This window comes from Watersipora subatra, chromosome 9 (assembly GCF_963576615.1).
Source record: "Watersipora subatra chromosome 9, tzWatSuba1.1, whole genome shotgun sequence".
NCBI lineage: Eukaryota > Metazoa > Bryozoa > Gymnolaemata > Cheilostomatida > Watersiporidae > Watersipora > Watersipora subatra.
The window spans coordinates 2329559-2357290 of NC_088716.1; the positions used below are offsets into that span (position 1 = coordinate 2329559).

The window sequence follows — 27732 nt, forward strand, 5'->3', positions numbered from 1 at the left end:
GCGGATTAGATACGCCCAACCAAAGGTTGACAATGTACGCTCACTACGCATGGGGATTATTCTGTACTTTGCTCGTATGAAACTATGTCATATGCGGAGGAACTTTGGCTGAATGACAGATCAAGTTGACTTAGAGGGTATGTCAGAGGATATTCAGTTTATAATTTAGAATTGTTTACTGCTAAAATTTCCATGAAACCTCAATATGAATGACATTGCATTCTATTTTTAACCTTTTCCCTATTTATAATAGCGGTCAAATAGATAGTGGTGTTGTATTTTACAAATAGCTCGTCTGAATTTTGAAAGGTAAGTTTGACCCTTTGTCAGGCGAAGTCAATGTCTTAACCCTTAAGGTCATTAACTTTTTTGAAAGCAATAAATCTGCTAACTTGTTGAGGATCTCTAAATAACAAGCATGGGAAGCCGAGTAATATCTTTACTAAATGATATCTATTACTTGCAATTAACCAGCGATGATACGTATAGCAGGTTATTCTGTTGCCCTGCCTTGAAATTTGTTAGTGCTTCGAATTTTTTATTTTGTTATAAGTTTGGAGGTATAATATCATGCTATACTATATTTAACATAGTTGCATACAAGCTCATTGCATTCATCGATATGTTTGCTGCAGTTTGCAGTCAAAACTGACAGGATAACCGCAATGATGCTATTAAATAATATATGCTATAAATCTGGAACTACAAGCTTTATAGTAATAATTTATCAGATGTCACAAATGTATACATTCACGAACAAGTGACAAACAAACCATACTTACTACCTGCAGAAACAAAAATTAAGATTTTTGAAACTGAATATTTGCTCGTTAGCTTCGCCAATTGTGTTCCGATTGTTGCATTCGATAGAACAAACATCTTCTGGCTATTCAATACTTCCATAATGTTTTCTGATCTCAACTCTTCTTCTGCGCCGCTGAACTAAATGATATTAACGTTCAAACAACTTTTTTAGCAGAGCAAAACACCTGCGTGTTGCATTTCCCACAAATTATAAACCTATAGCGGCATCGCTAAGCACAACTTTTAGACTAAAACTAGTCACTCACATACCATCATAAATGTAAACCGTTTTTACATACATCAAAGTATCAATACCGTGTCAAACCAACGATCTACTTTTAGCAGGGCAGTATCTACCTGTTTGAAAATGGTACTGCAGGAAAAGTCTAAGAGAGGTACCGAACGCCCTCTCAGTTGGGGGAGGGTGGTCTCGGGTTCCTTCTCCGGAAAAATCTTTAGTATGTACATGTATAACTAGTCAAAATGGTGCAAATCTAGCACACTTGGCTTCTGATGGGCACATGTTCTAACATCAAATTTTTATAAATATAAAACTGTTTATTGAGATTGTCTCTAACAACGCTGATTAAAAATACAATGTGAATGAGAGCTGCTAAAGGGGTTGGTCACAGCTAGCATGAGGTAGAATTATCATTGGGTACAATGCTGTACGGTGTAGGAGACGAGTAGTTTCCTATGAAATAATTTATTGAAATAATATTTTAGAGTTGAATGGTAAAATTAATAGAGCATCATGTTAAAAATAATGCACTTATACTATAGTCTATAATACTGAGCAAGTAGTAGTAGATTTAAGCTTGAGCTATCAAATAATATTTGATCAAATAATATTTTATTTTACCGTTTGGAAAGTCAAGCCGATGTTGACTGGTATTTTCAGCTTTTATTCTTTTCCAAGGAGGTGCGATTTCTTTAGCACAAAGCAACGCCTTTCGGGTAATCATTTCATATCTTAATTTATCAACTAATATATTGTTGATGATATTTAAAATTTACTAGCATTCATATCCTTTGTTCAACGTTACGAGACGGCAGCTTAATAAACGTCTACCGAAAGCGACATAAATGCCGTTTCCCCACGCAACTGATAAACGACATTTTGGTCATTTCGCCAGCCAAAGTGTAAAAATCAAGCAAAAATGACATGAATTCCGGGATTTTTATCTTCACAAAATGGTACTACCATGGCAGTAGCTGCAGTATAGGAGGATACGGCCCTGACGATTAGTCTAATACAGATATTATTCATTTTTACGGTGTTGCTTTTAAAGCTAATTATAATTATTTGTTATTAATGGAACCGAGTCATTATTACTACAATTTGGAGAACAATTTTTTACGGGTCACTCGCTATTATGGGTTTGTAAAGTTAAAAAAATGTCAAATTGATGTTCAAATGGAGGTAATGTTCATTTATAGGTTTTACAGTAAGTTAAAAAAATTGAAAAGAATTTATCTACTGCTTTTTGATTGCAGCTGCTAATACCAAACTTTGTCTTTAGAAAAGTTGTAGAAATACTTAAATAGTGTTCACTCACTGCTAGCTTGCCTTGTCACATGATAAACTGACCAAAGATAAAATATCTAATTTTATTGATGTAAGCAGGCGTACCTCATCACAAATATGGCCACATGATGTAATGAGTAGACAAATCCTTATTTCAAACAAAGCTTCATGTGTCTTTGAAAAGCGTAACAAGCTTTCAAGCATCCTTGACTTCAATGTTGTTAATTATCTGCCCTTAAACTACATGTAAGTGTTTGGTATTTGAGAATTTATCTGAGAAACAGTAACCTTAATTACAAGACCTTGACTAGCACATGCCACTAGCTATCTTACTATGTGTGACATATGCTAGCAAGTGTCTATAAGTTATGCACTGTTGTTGCTAGCTGAGTGTGAGTGGCTGATATGCTGGGATATTTAACATACATGTACTTACTTAAGTCTTTAAATATTTTCATTAAATATTTACTGATTGTGATTTATTATTACTAAAATGTAATATAAAACATTGTATTAAGTACCTAAATGTTAATCAAAAAACGGATATTTATATTGAGTTCTATTTAATTGTAGCAAAATGAATTGTATGAAGGTTTATTTTATAAAATTTCCTATTCGTCACATTACTGCCAGTAGTCACAAGGTGAATATTTATATTGTCCGAGGCCATTCTGTTACTAGTAAATGTAACATAATGTTTGTTATTTTATTATATGAAATTAAGCAGATAAACTTCACTTTAAATACTAAACAGAATGTGAAACTAACCAACTACAAGGCTGTATAACCAGCCAATCATGAAGCTGCAGTAACAACTAGCTTCTGTTCCTTTATTCAATATCTGATAAATTCATCATGAATCATTGTTTGAGTAACTCTTTTTCAGCTCAGCCAATCAGGAGACAGATAACATTATTATAACCAGCTACAAGCTATAAAGAAGCCTGTAGTAGTCAGAGCAGGTGACAAACAGAATAGCAACAGGTAAGTATAACTTATATATTATATTAGCATCTGTTGATATTGTACTTACTGGGAATAATAGAGTAGATGGAGAGACACTGAGTCAGTGATTATAATATAACTCTGACCTCCTGAGACTATCACTCTCTACCCTGAGGAGACTCATAGAGTCTGCCATGTAGTGAGGTTAAGTTAAGGTCAGGAGGCTCTGGTCTCATTCCTCAGTCATAATCAGACCAGCAAACACTTCCTACTGCATATATTTCATGTTTCTCAGCTCTGCCAGAGTCTGACATCCCTGGGGCTACCTTTAATACTCTGTAAATATCCAGGGTTCACCTGCAGCCACTCTGTTATGGTTGGCAGCTTTCCAACTCTGCAGTTGAGTCAGATTTTTTATTCATTTCTCTATCATATTTTACTGTATGCAGCTAATAGAGTGCAGTACATATGTTACAGTTAAACATGGAAGGAATGCTGAAGGAGTACGTGAGAGAGAAAGATGGAGATTAGTGCATGGAGGGCAGCCTTAGAGTCAGTCCAACCAGCTGAGCTGCTGAGATTACTGATTACTATCAAGCATGACTCATACACATCTGTTATGTTAGCTGCAGCAGTAGCCCACACAGAAATATGTCGTCTGCTTCTCTCACCAATCAGAAGAACAGCAGACGAGTTGCTCTGGATGAAGAGGAATAATGGATATACAGCACTACACCTTGCTGTAGAGAGTGGAGACAGAGAGTGTGTAGAGTTACTGATAGACACAGTGAGTGATGAGAGGAAGTACGAGTTTGTAGCTGAGAAGAATGAAGATGGTGCCACAGCTATAGCACTGGCTGCATTGAATGGAAGGAGCAAGTGTCTAGAGTCGCTCCTCTACAACTTCTCCTCACTACAGAGAGACTCCCTATTAAACATACGGAATAACAACCTCTACACTCCACTACACTGGGCAGCATGGAATGGAGATACAACTGTTCTGAAGGTCATGCTAGGATCCGTGTCTCTAGTGACTGTCTCTTCACTCCTCAACATAAAGAATAAACACAACATGACTCCATTGGAGGAAGCTGAGTTTTTGGGAAAGAAGGAATCATCAGAGCTGTTAAAGAGATGGAAGAAGAAGTCAGTAGTAGAAGGTAGGATTGTTATACAGTGTGATACCGGCTACTCACTTGAACTGTTCTACTGCTAAACTCTTCAGTCTCAGCAACTTTCTACTGAAAATCTAAACTAAATGCTAGTAATTCATTCATTGTATACATTTACTGTTGAACCCTGGGACATACCTTGGATAATTACATCTCTATTTTCCTGTAAACTCACTGAGTCTTGCATAGACAGAGTGCTGCTTGTCTCCAGCCTCCAGCTGAACAGTTTATAGTCTGAATATTTAAATTAATATTAATATTCAAAACTGGTAGGATTGAAGTGATGTTAGCAGCTCTTTAAATATCAACTCCTTCTGTCATGTTTAGTAGTAAACTGAATGACAGACTAAAGTACATATTGTAGCAGCTTTTTGCTTTAATATTCAGGCTTTTAATCTATAACAATACTAATCTTTGATATAAAGATTAAAATTAGATTAACTATTTCCTATTTTATAAACTCTAAGATAATGTGTGGTTTTATTTTCTAAGGCAGATGCTAACAGGAGCAGCTACTATGGTGCTGAGTTCTGTTAGATTTTCGTTATTGGTGAGGCTGTTTAGAGAATTCCTTACCAAAAAACATCAAAGTTAATTTTACTAGATGCATGTAACCTTAATTCCAATAAAACTGGTAGATGTTAAATGAGCTTTTTTATCTTATAAGCTTTTATTCAAGCCACATTTATACACATCAGATACTGTCTCTTGTTTGGCTTGGTAGGCAGCAGCTAAACACTTTTGCAGCTATTTTTCGGTATACCAAACAGTGTACCAAACTCTTGTTGATCAAATTATTGTCTAGCGACCCGCCTGCAGGAAGCACAAATGCATGTATGCAGTAAGTTTCACTTCTCAAGAAGCTGGAGCAAATAGGTAGCCTTTAGTTTGCTGAGCGGCTCCATCGCTACTAATATAGCAACTCTCGTCTCTTAAAACAAGCGGGAAGCTTAGCAGACTGCCTGCCAGCCTCTCTGCTTGCCAGTGTGCTTGCTTACCAGCCACACCTGCTGGCACCTGCTATTTCTGTGTCTACCTTGCTGTGTCCACCGCTTGCTTGACTTGACCGTGCTTGCCTGCCAGTCAGTTCGCTTGCCAGCTTAGCTGAGTCAGTTGAGTTGACAACGATTGATCGCTTTTGCCTCCTAGTAAACAATGGTTATATGTTCAGGTCACTAATTAGACGAATTGATCGCCCTATCTGCAAGCAAGCCTGCTCACTTTCACTGAGTTGACAAATGATCACACGCTATGCTGCCAAGTTCGCAATGATCACACGTATTACTTCCAAGTCGACCACGATTGCATGTTTTTTGTGCTGAGTGTTTGGCTTGATTGCACTAATATGTAGTTTGTCTGCCAACCGGCCTGCCCTTGTCAGCCAGCCTGCATGAATATCTGCCGGCCATATAGCCATACTGATCAAGACAATCTTTATGCCTGCAGCTCGAGTCTGAATTTTGCTGAGCATATCTACCAGGCCGGCCTGCCTCTGCTGGTAGGCTACTGCTTCTGCGCCCGCCTTCCTCTACACCCCTCTGCTTCTACAACCCTCTGTCTCTACACCCCTCTGTCTCTACACCCTTAATGTGTATCTATGGCTCTATGTACTATTCACAGGTTCTTTTTTATTATATTGAAGCATTGGATGACGCTAGACAACAGATAAAAACACTGCAAGAAAAAAATGACCAAAAACTTACCGCTCTACAGAGACAAACTGAACAGCAGGCAGGAGGTAACTTCCTATGTAAATGTCTTACTAGTTCATTGTTAGTATAGTACTGAGGAAAAGAAATCCGTGGTGATAGACTAGTGAGTCATTCCTTCAAGCTGGTGTTTAGATATGAAACATTACAGTTATTTACTATAAGACAATCCGTGCTTCCTCTTCTATGGCAGGTGTATTAGGAACAGCTAGTGTGATGTTGCATTTTGCCTGAATTTCTTATTTGCTGGTGCTGGTTTTTGTGCTTGGGCTAATTTCCTGTAAACTCAATGAGTCTTGCATAGACAGAGTGCTGCTTGTCTCCAGCCTCCAGCTGAACTGTTTATAGTCTGAGTATTTAAATTAATATTAATATTCAAAACTGGTTGTATTGAAGCGATGTTAGCGGCTCTTTATATATCAACTCCTTGTGGCAGACTCAGTAGCTTGGCTCTCGTGTTCCACACTATTCTGTCTGTTAATATTTCTGTATTTTGAAATGTCTGAGATGTGAAGAATTTAACACAATAGCAATGATACTATGATTATTGTATGTAGTGGTAGACTAGTGAGTCATTCCTTCAAGCTGAGGTTAAAGGTTAAACATTACACTCCTTTTTATGAATAGCCAATCATCTATGCAGCAGTTTTTGATGGAAAGTAGAAGGTATTACAACCATATTTTACACTGCTGTAGATTATCCACAGCATTTCAGTTGTTCCTAACATAACATGACTCTATCCTTTGTCATGTTTAGTAGTAAAAAGAATGGCAGGCAAAAGTACATATTGAAGCAGCCTCTTGCTTTAATATTCAGACATTAAATCTATAACAAAAATTGTTTGATATAAAGATTAAAATCAGATTAGTTGATTTGCTGTTGTTATGGACAATAAAACATTGTGCAGTTCCATTTTCTATGAGAAGTGTATTAGGAACATTTAGTATGATGTTGAGTTTTGGCTGAATTTCATATTTGCTGGTGTTGCTCAGAAGATTTCTTACAAAATGACATCAAATTTTATTTTTATCAGATGCCTTCAATCTATCTTCCATTAACACCTGTAGAAATGAAATGATTTTTTGTATTTATACTACACAACAATTATTGTGCCATGTTTGGTTTGGCAGGCAAAAACTACAAAATTTTATAACTTTTTGAAAATTTGTTTTCCTTGACCAATCGTGGAGGGTTTTTGCGGGCTACTCTTATGCATCTAGTGGCTAGTTACCATTCAGCCAATAGAAGAGGCTTGATCTTATATTGTTCGAATTTACAGAAGGTGTATTGAACCTTTGTCAATCAAATCATCCGTCAAGCTCGAGTTTGCCGGAGCGCTCTGGTACAATGATTAGATATTGTGGTATACTTGGTTTGGCTGGCAAAATCTACAAAACTTTATAATTTTTTAAAAATAACTCGTTTTTTTCTGAATAATCGCGAATGGCTTCTACACGCCACACACTAGGTGCTACTCCAATACATCTAGTGATGTTAGTCGCTATTCATCCAACGAAAGAAGCTATTGTGCGCTGGTACACAAGCTTGAGCAGACTGGCAGCATTCAGCTAGCTGAGCAGTTTGGCTAATACTAATTAGTAGTACACTTTGACTTTGCGCTTGACTTTGTGCTTTCCTAAGGAAGACACATAGTCAAGCAGCCTGCCTGCCTAAACGGCTTGGATGTCAGTCAGTCCCCCTGTCTGCCAGCTCGCGCTGAGTCCATGAAGCTCATGCACTTTCGCTCTCAAGTAGATGACGATTGCGCAATTTCACTGCTGAGTTATTAACTTGATTGCACTAATCAGAGTCTGCCTGCCTGTTCCTGCCTGTATGTGATAGCCAGACTCTACGCTATCATACACTATGTGAATAGAGTATGTTTACATACCGGGTCAAGTCTGAGCTTGACCATCCACATCTGCCAGGCCAGTTTGCTTCTTCCTCTAGGTACTTGCCTCAACGCGAGCCTCTATGACCCACTGCCTCTGTGCTTCTACATACGTTGTTGCTTCTACACCCCTTGGCCTCTACGTTACTGCATACACCCCTGCCTTCATGCCAATCATTCAGTTCTTTCTGTAATTAACAATGCATACCAAAGCCTTGTTAGTAGGTAAATGTGCAAAAGTTTATCTACTTACCAATGTGTTCAGCACCTGCTGTGATAATCAAATTTGAGCAGTGAAAGTGTTGCATATAAATCAGCAGTTTTTTTCAATTTGTCATAGCTTTGGATGACACAAAGCAACAGAGAAAGACACTGCAAGAGAAGAATGACCAGAAACTTTCCGCTATACAGAGAGATTGCCAGCAGAAGCTCTCGGCTTTACATGAAAAATCTGAGCAGCAGGAAGGAGGTAACTTCCTATGTGAATGTTTTACTGGTTCATTGTTCGTACAGTACTGAGGAAGAGAAGTCAGTGGGGATAGACTAGTGAGTCATTCCTTCAAGCTGGTGTTTAGATATGAAAAATTACAGTTCTTAACTATGGGACAATATGTGTTTCCTCTTCTATGGCATGTGTATTAGGAACAGCTAGTTGGATTTCGCATTTTGGAGGAATTTAATATTTGCTGATGCTGCTTGAAGGACCTTTTACAAAATAACATCAAAGTTTATTTTTACCAGATGCATCTAACCTATCTTCCAATAACACCTGCATATGAAAAAATGAAGTTTTTTATTCACATCATCGATGAGATATTGGGCCATGTTTGGCTTGGCTAGCAATAACTACCAAATTATAGCTTTTAAAAATTTTCATTTTTACTGAGCAACTGTGGATGGTTTCTGTGTGCAGCACACTAGGTGCTACAACAATGTGTTTAGTGGCCATGGCCACTAAACACATTGGAATAGTGATTGCTGGCATTATTCATCAAAGGCAAGAGGTTTACTTTGTATCGTTTGAATTAGAGAGGGTTTATTGAGCTTTCGTAAACAAAATCATTATCAAGCGACCCGCATGTGAAACCGCCAGTCATGCCTCGCAAAAAGCTCAAACTGGCAGTATTCAGTCAGCTGAGCAATCCGGTCAATATTAGTAATACAAGAGGTCTGGCCTCCTAAGAAATTAACAAAGCCAAACAGCCTGCCTGCTCCACCTGTTAGCAAGGCCGTCCAGTTAGTCCGTTTGTCCACTTGCTCGAGTCCATGATGGTAGTGTGCACTTTTACCTTTGATTAGAGAACGATCGCTCACCTTCACCACTGAGTAACCGACGGGATCACACTCTTAGAACTTGTCTGTCTCTGCCGTGACTGCCAGTCCAGCTTTAATCTGCATCCAAGCACTTGTCTTAGCGCCTTCCTCTACGCCTCCCTGCCTTTGTGCTTCTATATACGTTCCTGCCCCCTATGCCCCTCGGCCTATAAGCTACTGTATACACTCCTGAATTATTGTCTAATCATTCAGTTTACTCTGTAATGACAATGCTTATCAATTCCTTATTAGCATTTAAATGCACTATGGTACAGATCTACACACCAATATGTTCAGCACCTGCTATACTTGCCACATGCAAGCTGCAAGAGTGTTGCACATTTATTAGCAGGTTCTTTTTTCCTCCATTGTAGCATTGGATGATGCTAGACAACAGATAAAAACACTGCAAGAGGAAAATGACCAGAAACTTTCCACTCTAAAGAAAGAAAGCGACCATAAACTTTCCGTTCTACAGAGAGAAAGTGACCAGAAACTTTCCACTCTACAAATAGATTGTCAGCAGAAACTCTTGGTTTTACAGAGACAAACTGAGCAGCAGGCAGGAGGTAACTTACTATGTTATTGTCCTACTAGTCCATTATTGGTATAGTACTGAGGACGAGAAGTCAATTACATATGTAATTGACAATGCATCATAACTGCCCTTCCTACCTCACACTAGTATTACCTATAGACTACCTGCTAGTATTTTATATTATACTAGCTGTGGTACCATCTTAAAAGCCTGAGTCTGTGTGATTGCTATTGACCAATCATTACTCACTCCTGGTAACTCTATGAGGATATGTTGGTGCTGCTTGCATTTCATAATTATTGAGGATTTACTGATCCTCAAGTATCATTAGATGACTTTCAACCAAAATGGCCACAGTTTGATTTTTGGAGGGACTTTCGTAGATTGATAGCATTTTGTCATTGATATTCGCCTGTCCATCAGTAAAAAAACTTCTGTTGGTATATAAATAATAATGAAAAATGTTTGTTTATTTAGATATGCAGAGGAGGCTGGAACGCTTTGTAATGTACCTACAGGCTCCAGGTGACACGAATTCGACAGGCAATCAATGTCACGACCCGGAGAGTTAATAGTGGGTGGATGCCAGCCTGCCTTCTGCTTAAAACCTCTGACGCTAAATATGCCTGCCGACGCTATGACTCGGTCGAACTGACATGAGAAGACGACTCGACACGTCCTGGCTGAAACCAGCATTTAAAGATATGACCAGTCAGCAAAATGGGCATGCCTATAGTGTATAAAGACACACATGTGCCCCACAGACACACATTGATAGAGCAATCACATTATATTGCTCTCTGTATTGTAATACACCCTGTTTATATTCTATTATTCTTTATTAAATAAAACTATTCTCTCAACCTCATCTTTTCATCCGTAAATATTGCACTGTTAGACTTTCTTAAACAATCACAATATATAACTAAATACTTTTGAAATTTATAACTTTGCTATATGACGCAGCAATGATGTCGAATTGATGAACATGATTAATTATTTCCAACAGGGTAAAATTCGGGTTTAAATAGGCTTTAGTTTAATCAACCATAAGAACTTTGTTGATGATCTGAGGCTATGTCAAGGAATACGCCATTAGTTATTAGTTACAAAATCTTGTCTCATACCCAGCAATATAACGTCTGGTTCCTTATCGAACAACATGAAATTGAATATTATTTCATTGGAAAATCATCAAGAATACAATAGAATATTTTTGTAACATGCTTTAACTCAACTGCTGTCATGCATCCTTTAATTGGGTTAAAAGCTGCTCCTTCATTTCACAATGATAAGGTAGAATTATTGACGCAAATTGTTGAGATAAAATGTATTATTTTCTTGGCAACAGTTGGCATGATGGTTTTTGCAATGCAATGATGAGACAATTTTTGGTGTAGATTGTAATCAGAAGGAGCCTAAATCCTGGTTCTCATGTCGAATGCAAGACCTTGGCGGTAATCTTGCGCTGCAAAAAATTTGTGACGCTAGGCTCGGCAGCGTCTGTACAAACAAAGCTGCATCGCAAATATACGAACTTTAATTTCAACATTAATTAAAAATTTAAACAGCGTTAAACTCTTGCATTGATCTTGGTACTCGGCGCTACTCAGCGTTTAGGTTCACATTTCAACATTGAAAAGTGAACCTAGAATCGACAGAATCTAGAATTGTGAACTAGAATTAACAGCACCTGAAGCCCTCTCATCGGTGTGGCGTATATGGGAACTAGGCTTAAATTTAAAGAGGTATGCTCATTGAATAGTAAGATATCAATGTACCAGGTAGTTAGTGGTTGATCAATTCTATCAAAGCTTTGATACCAGTAATGGCTGAGTTACCTTTAATTTATACTGAGGAGGACAGAAAGATATTAATTATATTAGCTACAGATGTTTTATTTACCACTCATCACAGCTGCACTCTGCATATACTAGGATGGTATTGGTATGATAGGCTGTTGGCAGCAAATATTATTAAATAACAAAAATATGCAATTGCCTCAGCTTATGGTCAATTGGCTAGCTAGAAGAAATTAGCTGCCAAAATACCGTACAGGATGAAAATATTCGTTGGTTATAAAAATTTGCGATTTCGCAAACAGACAACTCCGCGAATTATAAAATTCCGTGAATAATTAGTTATATTTTTAATCACAAGGGAGAATAACTACTGCATCAAATTAAAAACTAGCCGTTAGGTTGGTTTTTAATATAAATACTAAACGTAGTTAAGTTTCAAAACATTCTTAAAATCATTGCCTGGGCTTTGAGCTAACACCATTGCCAATGCATCACATTTCTTTACAAAATTATTCAAGGTTGTCACAAGATATGCAGAATGGCGTCATCGAAAAAATAGCCACTAGGCAGAAGTACTAAACGTAGCCTAGTTCCAAAACTTCTTTAAAATCATCGCTGGGCTTCGAGTTTTATTGCCATTGCATCAAACTTTACAAAAGTATTCAAGGTTTTCACAGGTTATTCAGCATGGCTTCGTCATCGTAAAAAATCTCTCCTAGTCTTTTTACATTGAATTCAACTTCATCAATCTCTATTACCGCAGTTGAGGACGATTATTATCTGGACATTATGCTATGTATTTGTTTTGCAGTGCAGATACGTTTTTTCTATAATCAACTGCATTAGTTAATTCGTTTGTTTAAAAACCGATCGCTTTCAGTAAATACTTCAGGTATTGTTTTTTTACTTTCTAAACACTTATTAATATTTTTTTCTTTTTGTGTTTGCTGCAGATTGAGAATGAAACAACCTACTCCGATTACGAAAACTAGAGACAAGTAGTGATATTCACCGTGGCAGAAATATTGGCAGAGAAGCAACCAGTCAACCCCTTCATCGACCACAACTCCTTGATATCGCTGCAGCAAACATTATTAAATTATGTATTTTAATTCATGTATAGATATATTATAATTTATTACAAACTTGAGTGTACAAATACAATGTTTCAAAAACAAGTACAATTTTACAAACGATGAATGGAGTAAATATAAACAGTTTAGTCTATATGGCGGTTGTCTAGAGCAATCAATTTAAACTGATACTATTGATAAGTGAATACTAGTGTGTAAAGGTGCTCTCTGATTAGTTATTGTGGTAATTGCAGCTCTATATTGCTGTCACTGTCTTGGGTAGATGTTAAAGGCGATTCTCTCGCTACTACATATGTAGCTGGTAAGGAAGTTATCATCAGAACTCTCCTCGTGGCTTACTATTGCAAAGTTCTGCCAGTTGGCCAAAGATTTGTGCACGTAAAGGCGCTTTTGTTCCTTTTTTAAAACATATATATTCTCTTCGCAAGTAGCTGCAGTCACTTCTACCTCAATTTCCAGACCTCCCTGACTAATCGGTGATCTTTTAAGAATGACATATACCACCCTTGCAGTCTTTGTGCTTGCGTGTATGATGAAAAATCTCTCTCACACTAAAACAAATAATGAAGCGGTAAGGATGGAAAAATAAATATTGTGTTATACCGAAGAACCAAAGTAAAATTTAACTAATTAAGTAAATGGTTTTGAAAAACTCATTGCTTACCACAAATTGTTGGTTCATCAAAGGCCTCCAAATCTATGAATATTTGTGAAACTCTCTGAACGCAACAAAGAATTTATAGCTTAGCACGATCCACTCGTACTTGTAAGTTAAATAGAAAACAAAACGCGCCATGCGCGTAGCCGCATATGCGTAAGGTTAACTCTATTTCTAGACGTAATAGAGTTAACTTTTCCTAGAGAGTGGCAGTTTTCAGCCGCAAATAAATTCATCCGCGAATATGCATTAAAAGACAATTTTTGCGAAATATAACTCCGCGAATAAATTCATCCTGAACGGTAGTCATTTTTCTCTCTTTATCACTATAAGCGTACAATACTACAATTTCTGTTAATCTAGTCTACAAGTATACAGTAACAATACTAGCTGTGATAGCTGGATAGCCCAACTAACAATTTTACGTTCCCAGAACGTTCCAGGGATGTTCCGAAAAGTCCCAGAAACGTTTCATCGTAACGTTGTCACAAGATTATTTGTAGACACATTTTCAACGTTCCAGCAACGTTGTGGGAGATACATTGCTGGAATGTAACTCTCACGACGTTCCATCAATGTTGTGGGAAATACTTTGCTGGAACGTATTTCCCATAATGTCCCTACAACGTTGTGGGAAATACGTTGCTGGAACGTATTTCCCACAACGTCCCAGCAACGTTGTTGGAAATACGTTGCTGGAATGTTAGCAAATGATCTCGCATAACATTCCCACAATATTGGGAGAACATGGCGTAATATTCCACGAACATTTCTTCCATAAGATTGTCTCAAGGCTATTAGCTAACATCCCAGGAAGGTTACGCATGGAACATTAGTGGGACATTAACGCATAGGGTTTTTCCATCTTTATTATACAATATTCCTAGCTACCGCACATTGCTTTCCTTGCCGCGGTAATCTCGTTGGGCTAAAACGAAATATAAAGGTCATACAAGTTAATGGGCATTGGGCTCGCTCTACTAACAAAATGATTTACATACGCGTCAGCCTGTTAGACGATAACGTGGCGTTAATTTATCCGTTAATTTATCGGAAGATAAATTATCAACATACATCTGACACTAATAGTACATATGGAGACTTGTTCCAATTTATCGGAAGATAAATTATCAACATACATCTGACACTAATAGTACATATGGAGACTTGGTCAGTTGCGACGCGTTCACGCTGTTGCGTCTATTTAGACACATTAACGCTCAACTGGAGCCTAATGGACCCTAGTCATTTTTGGGATATGTCTAATGAAGTGCGAAAATTGAAATTTGTAGTGACTTTTTATTTCATTTACATAAATCATTCAAATTTATCATTATTTTTATTCATTATTTTGTTTGTTTTTATATTTGTAATGAAAAATCTATAAAATTTTTAATTTGCTTCATTTTAAATAATTTTTTGTTATGAAAGGGTGACAACTTCCAAAAATTAAATCATGCGTTTTTGTACCATTCTAGCTAGAACGTTAGAGGAAAAGGTTTGCTAACGTTATTATAACGTTGTTACAAAACATTGCTATCGAATGTCCCAGCAATGTTACAGGATTGCTACTTTGAAATGTTTGGGTATAAACATTCACATAATATTGTCTTCTAATATATTCGGAACAGTATGGCGTTTCACCATTATGGAACATTCAGCAGGTGATCTGGTGCAAAATTCCTGCGACATGGGGAGAATGTTACAGAATATTCCACAAGCATGCCTTTCATGAAGTTGCTTCAAAAATATTCGCTAACATCCCAGGAACATTTTCGTGCAGAACATTAATGGGGTGTAACTGTGTAGACAATATCTAACATTTTGATGTTTCGCAGAATGTTCCTCTAATGAATTGCGTACAATGTTACTATAATGTACCGAGCATAACCGTCGACAATATTTTTTCCTTAAGCTATACAACATTCCACCAACATTACGCCTCCGAAGCAACCGAACTTTTCTATAACGTACCATGCTTAACCTTCACACAACATCTCTTCTCAAGGCTGTCGGACATTCAACAAATATTGCACCTTAGATATATACGAAGACTATTACTAGATTATTCTTAAAATAATCTTTGTGAGCATCTCAATAGTTAGGGCATGGTTCCGAAGCTGTATATTTTGGTACAAACAGTTGCATGATATAATAACAAAAAACAATATGAAACACAATAAAAATATAGCTATAAAATGACTAAACTCTATATATATTGTCATCATCAAAACATGGCAGAAAAATACCACAACCTTTACACCAGAATAAATTATATATCAATGATACACAGAGACAAACAAGCAAAGCTATGATCATATTTGTGAATAATGCTACAGTCCACCAAATGCTTTACCACATTAGACTAAAGTTTTTCCAGCTCGTCCTTGGATTGTGGTGGCGAAGGCTGTTCTTTCATCCAACAATTCAGATTACAGTACAATCCTTCAATACAGGCCTGAAATGTGAAGAAGCATTTATATTAGCAGATGAGAACTGCTAAAAAGTACAGAATACAAACAAAGCAAATATGAGTATAAACTAAATATGGCAACAACCTGTTAACAAAGTAATTATGAACATCAAGGTTGATCTGCCACATCACAGTGTCCCTTGCTAGATACATGAAATAGTACCAGCAATACTTTTCTTTTCACTATTTGTGGGCACTCTATAATTAGGCAAAATTGTCCACTCATTCAAGTTTTTGGAATTGCGATTCCTCATAATAGGCACAGCTGGATACAAGAGTGCACAACCACCATATTTTCAAACATCCCAATCAGCTTTTTATTTAATTGCTTCATAACTGAGCTTCCTATAAGGCTGCAAATTCATATTGGCATATTATGAAAAATGCACAAGCATATCATATTTAGGGTTGCACTAATAGTAAGTTTCTTCAGAAGCAACTAATGTCCTAGTCGCATTGTTCTTATGCTGAATTATCATTTTAATAATTTGAAATTTAAAAAAGAGTTGTTGTAGAATAGCAATGCGGTAAATTAATTAGTAAATCTCATGTAGCCAAAAACACGAACTTGGACATATCCATTAAAAAATAATAACAAACTGTAAGCTAACAACTCCGCATTAGTCGAGTTATTCACTTGGAGTAAACCTTTCTGATGAGACGCTATATGTGCAAACAGCTATATACGCAGGTAAATGAGAAGCACTGCTAATGCTATTGCAGATTGTTCCTAAGCTTTAAGAAACGCCGTGCAGATATTTAATGAAAAATTAAACGATAAGATTTTGTAAGTTTTAGTTGATCTAGAAGTATGCAAGCAGCCTGCCTTTTCAATTTCCTTTATAAGCTTGTTTGAATTAGCGCGTACACTCTTTTAAAAATACATAGTCAATCGGCTATTGTTGCCTCTTACATATTGTCAAATTCTTCAATCATACCTATCTTATATCACAATAAAATAGCTGAAAATCATGTCATAAAAAGAGAAAAAAAATTACATCGCAATACTAGCTCTAAGTTGACGTTTTGGTAAAAGGCAGCACAATTCTCAACCTATCATGCTTATCACAAGTTATACATAATCTAACACAATGCAAACTTTCAAGAGTTGCTTTCTTAATTATGTACATGTGCACACAACTCTTAGATTTCCATATTTTCTCTGCTTAAAATTCTGATGTGCTAGGTAGTTAGTATTAAAATGTGCTTCCAATCTGCCAAAAAAATCTACGTTTTGTACTACAGCATTTCTAAATTTGAAACTAACTTTTCCAACTTTCAATAACAAAAATCACAGTTAAAGGGAGAGTAACTATTATAGATCTATCGTAAATTCCAGAGTACAAGTCGAGATCTGAAGTTTGGTTCGAAAATCCTGGTTTTGACATGTACATACCGTAACCTCTTCCATGGCCCAAATCTTTTATTCGCTAATAGTTCAATCGGGATCAGAGGCGGGCAATGCGTAGCTGAGGAAATGGCATTCAAAACACCATCAGTAAGGACACCATTTTTGGCGCCGTCGGGAATACTACAATTAACAAAAGACTGAGAGTAGCATGTTATAGTGAAGATCACAGGGAACAAAAAACAAGCACTTAACCAACGTACTGGTTCACCTCAATACAAGAACAAAACCGCTACCTCGGATAATAGGTATTCAACAGAGTAGCAATGCCTCAAGACAGATTTCTGTCAGGAATCGTGATTCATGTACAAGAAAAAGGTGTGAATGCCCAATAGTGGATGTGTCAAATGGATTACTGAAGTGTGGCCTTGTAGGCAGATACTACAAAAACCAACATCAAATTCAAAACATATCACGTAATTCCAGAAGAGAATCCTAGTGATGACATTTCGAATGGTGAATAATGGGGACCTGGTGTTCCAATCAGCTCACATTGAGTAGGATTACTGGTATTTCACTATTTTATAAATAAATTCCTATATGTGATATCATGTAATTTTGATTTGCAACGGTTTTTTGAAGTTGAATTTTACTAGAAATCGTGCCATGAATTACATTACCGTCGTATTTTTGTGCAGACACCGCAGCAATACTATTTAAATTCATGAAAGAAACGAAGTCACTGTTGGGATTCAAACACAAATGCTCTATGGTAACATCTTCCAGCGCAGCGAGCTGGAAGCTTGTAGGTGTAGCATAAAAACACACTGGTCAGTGCGCGAGGCGACATTGCATTAGAAGGACTGGTCTTATGTACTGAATATTATATGGTATGTTTATCGAATTTGATATGGTTGTCATGACATTAAGGGCTTAGGGCACAAATAAACTAACTTTCCATGTAGCTGAATTAAAGCATATTGATAACATATTAGTAAGCCTACAACATGTATAATAAAAACACAGACATGGAAAATTTGCAATAGTGATGGAAAAATACAAGAAATATGTCTAGATCTCACCTGTCCCACATTTATTGATACCGATTCAATGGGTTATGGAGAATTCACTGTTGAGCCGAACCGGTGTATGGTTGGCAAATTGACCATAGTAGTGGTGATTGACTAGATAGCGATTAGACGATTAGTTGCAAGGATAATGGCCAGATCTTGTGAGATTCATTCTAAAAAATCGCAAACAAACCACATTAGAGATCTTGCAAACAACAAATCGATAAACTATCTATATGGTAAGAATCTAATGGTTATGGACTTGGACTGAGATTGAACCGATAACCTTGTAGTTGCAAACCCTAAATCTGGCCACTAAAAACTGCTGGTTGGTCACTACTAATATTGCTCAACATTTTCCAACTGAATAACAAGTTTAGTAGCTCAGTGACTAACAAACATGTCTTTACCCATTTGATATATGCGTATAGATCTTCATCTTTATGAAATTTTGGAGACAAAAATAATGGCAAAGAAAGAATTCTTAAAATTAAGTTTAGGAAATGGCGTTCAAACTTGTATCAGAGTTTGTCACATCAGAGTTGTCTTCTCTATTTTATGGCAGTCAAGATCTATTAATGATTCACCATTACTCCGTTTGTACACAACACACAGTCACTCGCAATGAGATTTATTATCAACAATGCCTCTGAAGTAGGTAATGAAATCAAAAGATACATGCTACTACTCAGTAACATGCTTTACACATTTTTCTACGCATATATGGCTTCAAAGCCATTTCAATTCTATTAGCAAAAGCTCGCTCAACCAGCAAAAGTGTTTTTATCAGTTATTAAGACATTCGATAACATCGCTGTGATACGTGAAAAAAATCATATTAAAAGTTGTACTTCTCTTAAAGCACAGAGGTACAGTTAAAGAACGAAAGCAATATGTAACCCTTTTAGTGCCATAGGCCTACTCTTTTTAATGAATTCCTGTTTACAGAAGCGTGACATTTTAAAGACAAATTATATAAAGACAAGTTCTCTTCAGCATTCTTCTATAAGCCTTTTTGCTGATGATGCTCTCTTATACTGTCCAATTACAACGCCTAGTGATACGCTTTTATTTCAGCAAGATCTTTTATCTCTTGAGCGATGGGCTAACACATGGAGAATGGAGTTTAATGCTAAGAAATGCCAAGTAGTTTTGTTTGGCTGGAAGCCACCAATCAACCAAGTTAATTTATCGTATACCCTTTATGGCGTACACTTGGAGATTGTGGAATCTTTTAAATACTTGGGAGTGAGTGTCTCTAATGACTTTAAATGGGACATACACATAGATGACATTACCTCTAGAGCATATCAAAGGTTAGGGATGTTGAGGAGAGTATTACACGGAGCACCCAGAAACGTCAAAAGAATTGCATATCTTAGTCTGTGCAGGCCCGTTTTGGAATTCGCTTGTGAGGTATGGGATCCATACCTCATAAAACATGAAACACAACTGGAAAATGTCCAGAGGCGCGCTGTGCGTTTTATTGCGGATCTTAAAGGGGTGGAGAGCGTAACTATGGCCAGAGACAAATTAGGGTTGGAATTGCTTAAGAACAGACGGAAGTCGGCTCGAATGGTTTTACTTATAAAAATTCTCTCCAGCAGTGTGCATGAGTCTTTAATCAATAATTTTAACAATATACACAATGACACACTCACATCATACCAGATCGGTATTCAATGACGTACCTAGGGCTGTTCCAGCCAGCAAAGCATTTTATCATAACAGTTTTTTACCGAGAACTTCTCGCGACCTACGAGGAAATTTTTAACGCACTTTTTATAGTCATGATTTTACTTACTTCGAATATTACTTGACTTTTATTGAAAACATTTGAACTAGATCTAGATACGTACATGATGGCCCTTTTTTTCCTCGGGGATCGAGGTCTTAGGGTTCTATTGTCCAAGACCAAGATATCCATTTTATGACTCGCAAATGCTTTTCAAGCTGTTTTCCAACGTCAAACGCATCCAAGAACGATAATCCACTGCAGTTTACCACCATGGAGTGCAATTATTTAGAAACACAGTCTTTAATTAACACTCGGTTTTATTTACGGAGAAAAACTTGAATTTGTACCAATGCAAAAAAACTTTACTCACCTGCAATAACGATCGCAAAGAGCGTCAATATCATTTATTACTATATTGTGAATTTTATTGCAAGTATTGCAGATGAGTTAAGCATCGTTAAATCATTAATTAAACTACAACAACCGGAAAAATAAATCAGTATGGCGGATATTTCCTCCTCCTAGTTTTGCCTTGTCCGATATTTTCAGGCATAATACGATGTAAATGCATACCTTCGAAATCTTTCGAAGGAGTACGATGCGGATTTTTAGCTTTCCCACGCATCGAACTTCATAAATTCCGAAAAGTTATAACTAAATTCTATGTATATGCCCACAAACAATCTCGGTTGATATTTTGGTTCATTAGGTATACAGTAATACAAAAAAAGCGTTTAATCTCTTTGTAAAGATTTAATAGACGTAAACTGACAAAACTTCGTAAAACCACGGTTATGGAAGACCAAGCGAGTCATACTTAACGCCGAATACCTTGTTGGAGATTCCGACAAGTTGGTGATTTTTTTCTGAAACTACCGATGTGATTACCGCTGCCTATACTCATGATGTTGTGTTAAAACTGCTAAAAGAGTTCTGAATAAATATCGCCGAGTGATTTATTCACTACTAATGGACGTGATTTGATGCTATTTGGTAAGAAACCTCAAATTGTTGATCGGTTACAAAACTGCCTTACACAAAGCCACTGCACACTCGCAGACCTGCGAAAATGGTGCCCGAATGGTTGAAATCAACTTGATATCGAATAATGAATACCATATTTGCCTTGTGGTGACCGATTTAACTCATGCACTACTATAAGCCCCTCTGTGGGGCTTACAGACAATTTAAATCAGACGGAAGCCCCTCACTGGAGCTTTTTTATATTATGTGGTTTGGTTCTCTTTTTGTAGCTACAAGTGAATGGATTCAGATTTTCTTGGTTCAAATGCTTAGTATGGAGACTATTGTAGTGTGTGCTCATGTGAAACTGACAGTAAAGGATTCTTATAAGTATTATATATATAGCATTTGTATTCATTTCATGTGAAACGTTAACTGCGGATGATTCCCAACATCTATAAGCACAAAAGCTCTGAAACGCGCTCGTAGAGAGCATACGAATTTCATCGCATCTGACGAAGACTTGCCTTGTTTGGCCTGACCCATTTTGTGAGCAGCTGTTTGAATGGCTTTTGTTGATACAAATTAATTATGTTCAACCTAAAATGAATTACGTAGTGAATAAGTTGAAGACATTTTATGAGAAAGAGATTTTGAGGTGATTTTTTGTGAGCAGTACATCATGTTTATGTTACACAACTATTTATTGTACTGACTGAAAAGAAAAACGAAGTTGCAAGTTGTCAGTCAAGACTCAATAATCATTTTTTATTTACAGCATGAAACTTTGTTGAGTCCAAAAATAATCCATCAGACAACAAGCAAAGCAACCTTTTCACTTCTAACATTCCTTGCAAAAAAACATAATTTTCAGTGATTTGTCTGCTAATATGTTACACAATTCTAAGAAAATTTACCTTTGCCAAAATTATTTAAGCATTGCCAAGTGGAAGTAACGTTATGCGGATCCATGGTCTATTCTAGCAAATACATGTAGACTAATTATTATGACATGACCATGTAGTAACTGTAATTTTTAATTTCTGTAATTTATCTAATTGTGATTTTTACAATTTGATATAAATGAGATAATCTCTCTTCGAGTTAAATTCAACAACAAGATTGCATAAAGGTTTGGAAATTTTTTTGAAGATGCATCCCCCTTTTTCTTATTTTGTAAAGAGCAAATCTGACAATACAACAATCATTTCAACGGGTATGTGAACTGACTGTTTGATATAGCCGCGTAATTGCCTGCAAGCTGTATAAATCATCTATGTGAGAATTTTCTGCAAGTTGACAGGCTCGGTTACGATGGTTGTTTCTTGTGTCATTACTGACCAATGCCCCAGATGGGCGCAAACTATTTTGTAATTGCAAAAGGAAGATTTGTTTAGTAAATTGACAATGTCATATAAGCAAGCTAATAACAATAACTGAACACTTCATTGTTTTGTTAATTATTTGTAATATCTACTGTGACAAGCAACAACAAAAACTGAGCCAAAGGTTTCAAAAGAACAGTGAATATCACACTGTATTATTTAACACTGTTTACGAAAACCTACAATAGGTGTTCTCGTCATTTCATGAACAAAAAATAAGATTGTTATATATGACCTATTGTTAAAGGTTGACTTGCAACAAAATTGACATTACAGTTATTTGATATCAAAAGATTCACCATGTCTTATTCTGTTGTGTTGTAGGTGCAAATTATATGGGAATGTGATTAAAAGCTTTTAAAAGCTAAAAAAACCAACAGTTAATCGCAGCCACATGAGACCGCCGTAGTTTGAATTCTCTTTCCAAAGCGGCTCAAATGGGACGTAGTTGTTACAGGATGGTTTCTGTTTACACTTTCATGCATCCTCATTCGTCGAAATATTTTCACAAATATATTTCACACATTCAATAAAACCAGGTCTATTGTTCTTACGCGTCTATTTTATCGTCATTGTAATGCTGTCACTTTTAGCTCTGATATATTATAACTTACCGTAAAAAGTCGTTAAACTTTCTATCCTTAGTTCGAAGGCGTACATATCATTGTCTGATAATCATGACGAGCCTGTTGGTCACATGTGATATTCGAAAATTGCTGCAAAAATTATTTGCGAAGTATTGGGTCACATGATCAGATTACGACTTGACGATTAGATCAAGCCAAAACAAAGTTGAAAGTAGCGCGCATCTATATTTAATATGGGGTCTTCGGTAAAACCCAAAGTGTTTGTCATAAACTAGTGCTACGATAAGTTTTATATGGAGCTTTTTATTGGCCTTTCAATTCACATGAGAACATCACGTAACAAGACAATAACCAAACTGTCAGAACTACGTCAGAGAAATAAACAGATTCCAATTTACGGCGGCTTTTCGTTTTTGAGCTTTCAAGAGCTTGTAATCACGTTTCCACATATTTGGCACCTACAACACAACAATGTAAGACATGGTGAATCTTTTGATACCAAATAACTGTAATGTGAATTTTGTCGCAAGTCAACCTTTAAGACTAAAATTAAAGCTTTGGAGGCTAAGCTGCTTTTCATCAACAACAAAAACTTCAGCTTTTTAAAATTCACTCTCAGAGTCGTAGAGCTCACATGTGTGCTATACGGCTCTGTTCACGTCTATACATACTGTTGCAACGATAAAGCTATCTCTCCTTGGAGCAGACAATTCCACTTATCTGGTAACTTTTAACTACTAAACAGCTATGGCATTCGTTAAAAAGTATTAGTCAGCCCAGCTTATAGCTCTATGGTGACAGTTTTGTCTTATTAATAGAAACGCACATGCAATAGATTGAAGGGGAGTCTATGGGTGATCGATCCGCATGATGCCACACTATCACAGTATTATCCAAGAATTGTATTTCAATGGGATTATCGCTCAACTGAGCAGTTACCGGTGTATCTTAGACTCGCAGCTTACAAATTTCTTACTCATCAATACTCTTTAAGGGTGGTCAGTGGATTCGTGAGAGCCGAAACGAACTAAACGACACAAAACAACGTTGCTGTCAGTTGTAAACTGTTCAGCCTAAGACATTTCTGGCTGAAATGAACCATTTCGATCCTGCTCGAAATTTTGTGGTCGAACCCTTGCGTTTATTGGCTGGTTAAAATTCTACCGAGCACTCGTCACATTTCTATTTACGTGCGTGTGAGCAAAGGTAAATAGAAATGGGACGATCTTTTTATTTGGTTAAATAAACAACATCAAACAATTTATGACAAGGCTCTCCCGGACTTGTGATTGTGTTGCATGAATGTAAGATGTTGTGCTTGAGTTTTGCATACATGTTAAAGAATGGTTGTGGTTTTATTTCCTGTAGAATATAAGTAATGTGTCATACTCATCCTGATGAATAATCGTTGCCTGTTTTATTTATGTAAAACCACAGTACTATGATGAAGACTGTTTTTGTTTGTTATGTACTCAGCATAGAAAAACATTCATATATTAACAAAAAGTATAATTTTGTTGATGGAAGGTTTGGCAAAATATTTCTATCGAGTGTTTTATTCTGAGCAGCTGAACGATCTTCTGATAAGTCTGCTGTGTAATAATAAATAATAATTGTTCCTCAAAGTTTTTTGTTTACAATAGAAATATTTAGTTTAAATACATAAAAACTACCAATGAAACAGTGTCCTGTCTCCATGCGTATGGTATCTAGGAGGCGAACTGACTTCGGATGCCATGTGACATGTGGCTTAGCCGACCCGAAGTAAACTAACCTCCAAACCTAAGTCAGTTCGGTCATCGCGTGACCACGGCTTTAGCGTGTCACCTTTGCAACATTACTAAAAAGCTGTGTTTCAAGTAAGCGAATCTATTACTGGTGCACCTTCCATTACATCACGTGGTCCATACATGCATACATAGCTGAGAGGTTCTATAGAGGTCCGAAGGGCTATACAATATTACATAGCCTTTTGCAGAGGTCTCTCCAAAGTCGTTCTGTTATCGAAGATGTCATTGGCAGCTGACCAAAATTAAAGTAAAACAACCATGATAGTTAGTGTAATTAATATAATTATTCAATAAGTTAAAGCAATGGTAAAATAAATTGTGGCAATATGTTACAATGCAATACTGTTAGCAGCGGATGACATTCAATCTATATATAAATGTGAGCGTTTGTCGGTCGGTCCAGTTGTATACGGATAGTTTTAGTAATAAAAAATTCGCTTCGCAGAGGATTTAAACTTGCGAAGATTGTAATCGCAAGTTTGCAAACACGCATAACTAACCACAAGATTGTGATTTTCGGTCATCTTTTTTTCAGTATCCGTATTGCGATTGTAGGTTACTAACTAAATGTATATGTAATTTTTACTATTAACTAATATTACCATTTGTTTCATTTTTATAAAGTCATTTTAAAATCCATTACCTATCTTTTAATGTGACGTTTCAATTTCAGATGTCCTGCTACACTCCTATTTTCGGTTTCTTATAAAGCAATCGCTAAATCTACAAAGTACCGTAGTGCGCTTCATTGCTATACATTTGTACTGGTATCGTCCATAAAAACTTTTTCAATACTTTTTCAAAGTAGCTTCTGCTGCAGCAGTAACCTTTGTATACACACGTTTCTACATGTATATAGTCACTGTTATTAATAATTCAGCCTAGTCATGGTTTTTATTTTATTTTTTCAATTAAATAGTGCAAGTGCTCTAGAATATCGAATATCAGAATAGGATGAGGTTAAGCACTTTACAAAGAATCACAGCCATCTTTGGTACTAAAAATGATCAGTGCTTGTCCAATTACTACATGAATTATGATGTTATACTTATTTCTTTGGCAATTAGGCTTATTTGTGCTGTTTGTCCGAGGTTGGAAGGAGCAGAAAAGCCTCTGACCTCTTGTATAGAACGCACTAGAGTTTGCGCAAGCAGAGTGCCTCAATAGTTTAATAACTTAACCAGTATGGACAATCATTTGTGTCGCTTTGGTTGTCCACTAGTTTATTGAATGATTCATAAGCAGTTTGTTTGTGTGTGTGTATGTGTGTTCTGGTCACTCGCCTGTTCCCATACACGTCGCAAAGTACTGGCGACAGCACCGCATGCTATTAGCGGTGAAATGGGAACCTATGCGCCGGGTACAGCCAAGGACCGCCGATAGTTGCAGACGGCCTCGCAATAGTTTAGGGCTGTTCAAATGTCGCAAAAGGCCGCAGGCAAAACCTTTATGTAATGCTCGTACAGGTGAAGGTCACCATTATAGAAACGGCATGGCGAGTGAACATTTTATGTGATTCCTCGATTATGTTTAGCGATGTAGCTTATATGTGAACATATGCCACCGAGCCTAGTGCCGCAAGCGTTTTGCTGCGCAAGTTACCGCCAGAGTTTCGCAATCGATATGTGAACCAGGCTTTAGTATTAAGCTGCGTTCAGATCAGCCATTGTGCAGAGGCCAAGTTTGATCTGAGAGTGGGTGATTTTGTCCGTTTTTTATTTGCAGGGTCAGATAACTTTAGCTGATATATTTTAGTGAGTCACTCCTTGAACTTTGCTGACTGTTTCCTACAATGTTTTTAGTGAACTTTTTTAGCAAGCTGCCTGGTTATTTTGCACTGCACATCGCTAATAATGGATAACCATAAGGAGGACGATCTTTTGCTAACATAATGTGCTTCAACTATTATAATAACAGCAGATACTTCAATTAGCATGTGGTTGCTATGATAATTGAACCTGAGCAACAATTCCACAGCAGTTTTTCGGGTTGCTGTTACTCATGAGTGAAGCTATGACAATAGCATACACAGGTGTGAAGACAAATATGGTGTTCATATTAAAGCCTGGTTTCCATATGACAGCACAAGGCCGGGACGTCCTGCGTGCGTAGGCCAGCTGTGATATGGAAACTTCAACACACGACGATAGCGCGACGTGCGTACGCTAATCGCAAGGATCCAACAGAATGGGTCCTTGCGATGGGTGCGCACAATTATGTATCCCACAATACACCGCTAGACCTTGTCAACCCATCCCATAATTCAAACGGAAGGCTGTTTTCCGAAGAAATCTGTCTCTCCTACGAAAAAGTAAGGAAATTATCCACTCTGTCCAATGCAAGCGTGGTGCCTACGCTCGATATGGAAACACCGCATCGCGGCCCATGAAATGCATTGTGCACGATCACTGGGCTGCGCACGATCATTGTGCTGTCATATGGAAACCAGGCTTTAATGACACTATGACTCACGGTAAAAAAGATGTCATTGGCTACTCAAATAGAATATCGGCTTTGAAAAAAAATTTTCTTTTTGGACTATATCGGTATCAGGCTTGTTTGCGCTGTTCACACGATACGATTCTCGGTCAGTAGAAAAATTGGTCAGAGAATTGACCCAAAATCGGCTGCTGTGACCGCAGCTTTAGTCTGTTAGATTTAGCTTTCTGCTTTTAGGAGGAAACTTATGTTATGCAAAAGCTATTATAACGAATATTGTTGGTTGGTCACATCGTGTATCTGCTCTAGTAGGGCAATGGTGTCAGGTTTAATGCTTATTAGTTTGTTGTAGGGGCTTAATAGAAACTGATGTTTTTTTTCTTCTCTAGAGGGTATTCTCAGTAGAAGCATATATCTGACTTTAGTTCATTTTTGGCAATTGTTTCCAGTTCTAATTTATTGCAGCTTCAGTGGTAGTGTCTG

The 27732-nt window shown here is 37.0% G+C and overlaps 1 protein-coding gene and 1 long non-coding RNA gene across 2 annotated transcripts; one reads left to right on the forward strand and one right to left on the reverse strand.

Moving 5' to 3' along the window:
- The first annotated feature begins 3797 nt into the window (after positions 1 to 3797).
- On the forward strand, positions 3798 to 10714 carry LOC137404189 (ankyrin repeat, PH and SEC7 domain containing protein secG-like). Its single transcript, XM_068090351.1, has 5 exons — positions 3798 to 4437; positions 6092 to 6187; positions 8391 to 8519; positions 9739 to 9933; positions 10380 to 10714. The coding sequence occupies exons 1-5, from the start codon at positions 3798 to 3800 to the stop codon at positions 10472 to 10474; spliced, it is 1155 nt and encodes a 384-aa protein (XP_067946452.1). The 3' UTR covers positions 10475 to 10714.
- Positions 10715 to 15563: 4849 nt separating this feature from the next.
- LOC137404367 (uncharacterized) lies at positions 15564 to 20611 on the reverse strand. Its single transcript, XR_010979670.1, has 4 exons — positions 20456 to 20611; positions 18360 to 18520; positions 17326 to 17460; positions 15564 to 15914 (listed from the first exon to the last, which is right to left on the reverse strand). It is a non-coding gene; the product is annotated as an uncharacterized lncRNA (long non-coding RNA).
- Positions 20612 to 27732: the final 7121 nt, after the last annotated feature.

Excerpts from the sequence above, each read along its gene's own strand:
- LOC137404189 (XM_068090351.1), top strand. The coding sequence starts at position 3,798 with ATGGAGATTAGTGCATGGAGGGCAGCCTTAGAGTCAGTCCAACCAGCT. Across the intron at positions 4,438-6,091 it reads GAAGAAGTCAGTAGTAGAAG|CATTGGATGACGCTAGACAA; the intron begins GTAGGATTGTTA and ends ATTATATTGAAG. Across the intron at positions 9,934-10,379 it reads AACTGAGCAGCAGGCAGGAG|ATATGCAGAGGAGGCTGGAA; the intron begins GTAACTTACTAT and ends TTGTTTATTTAG.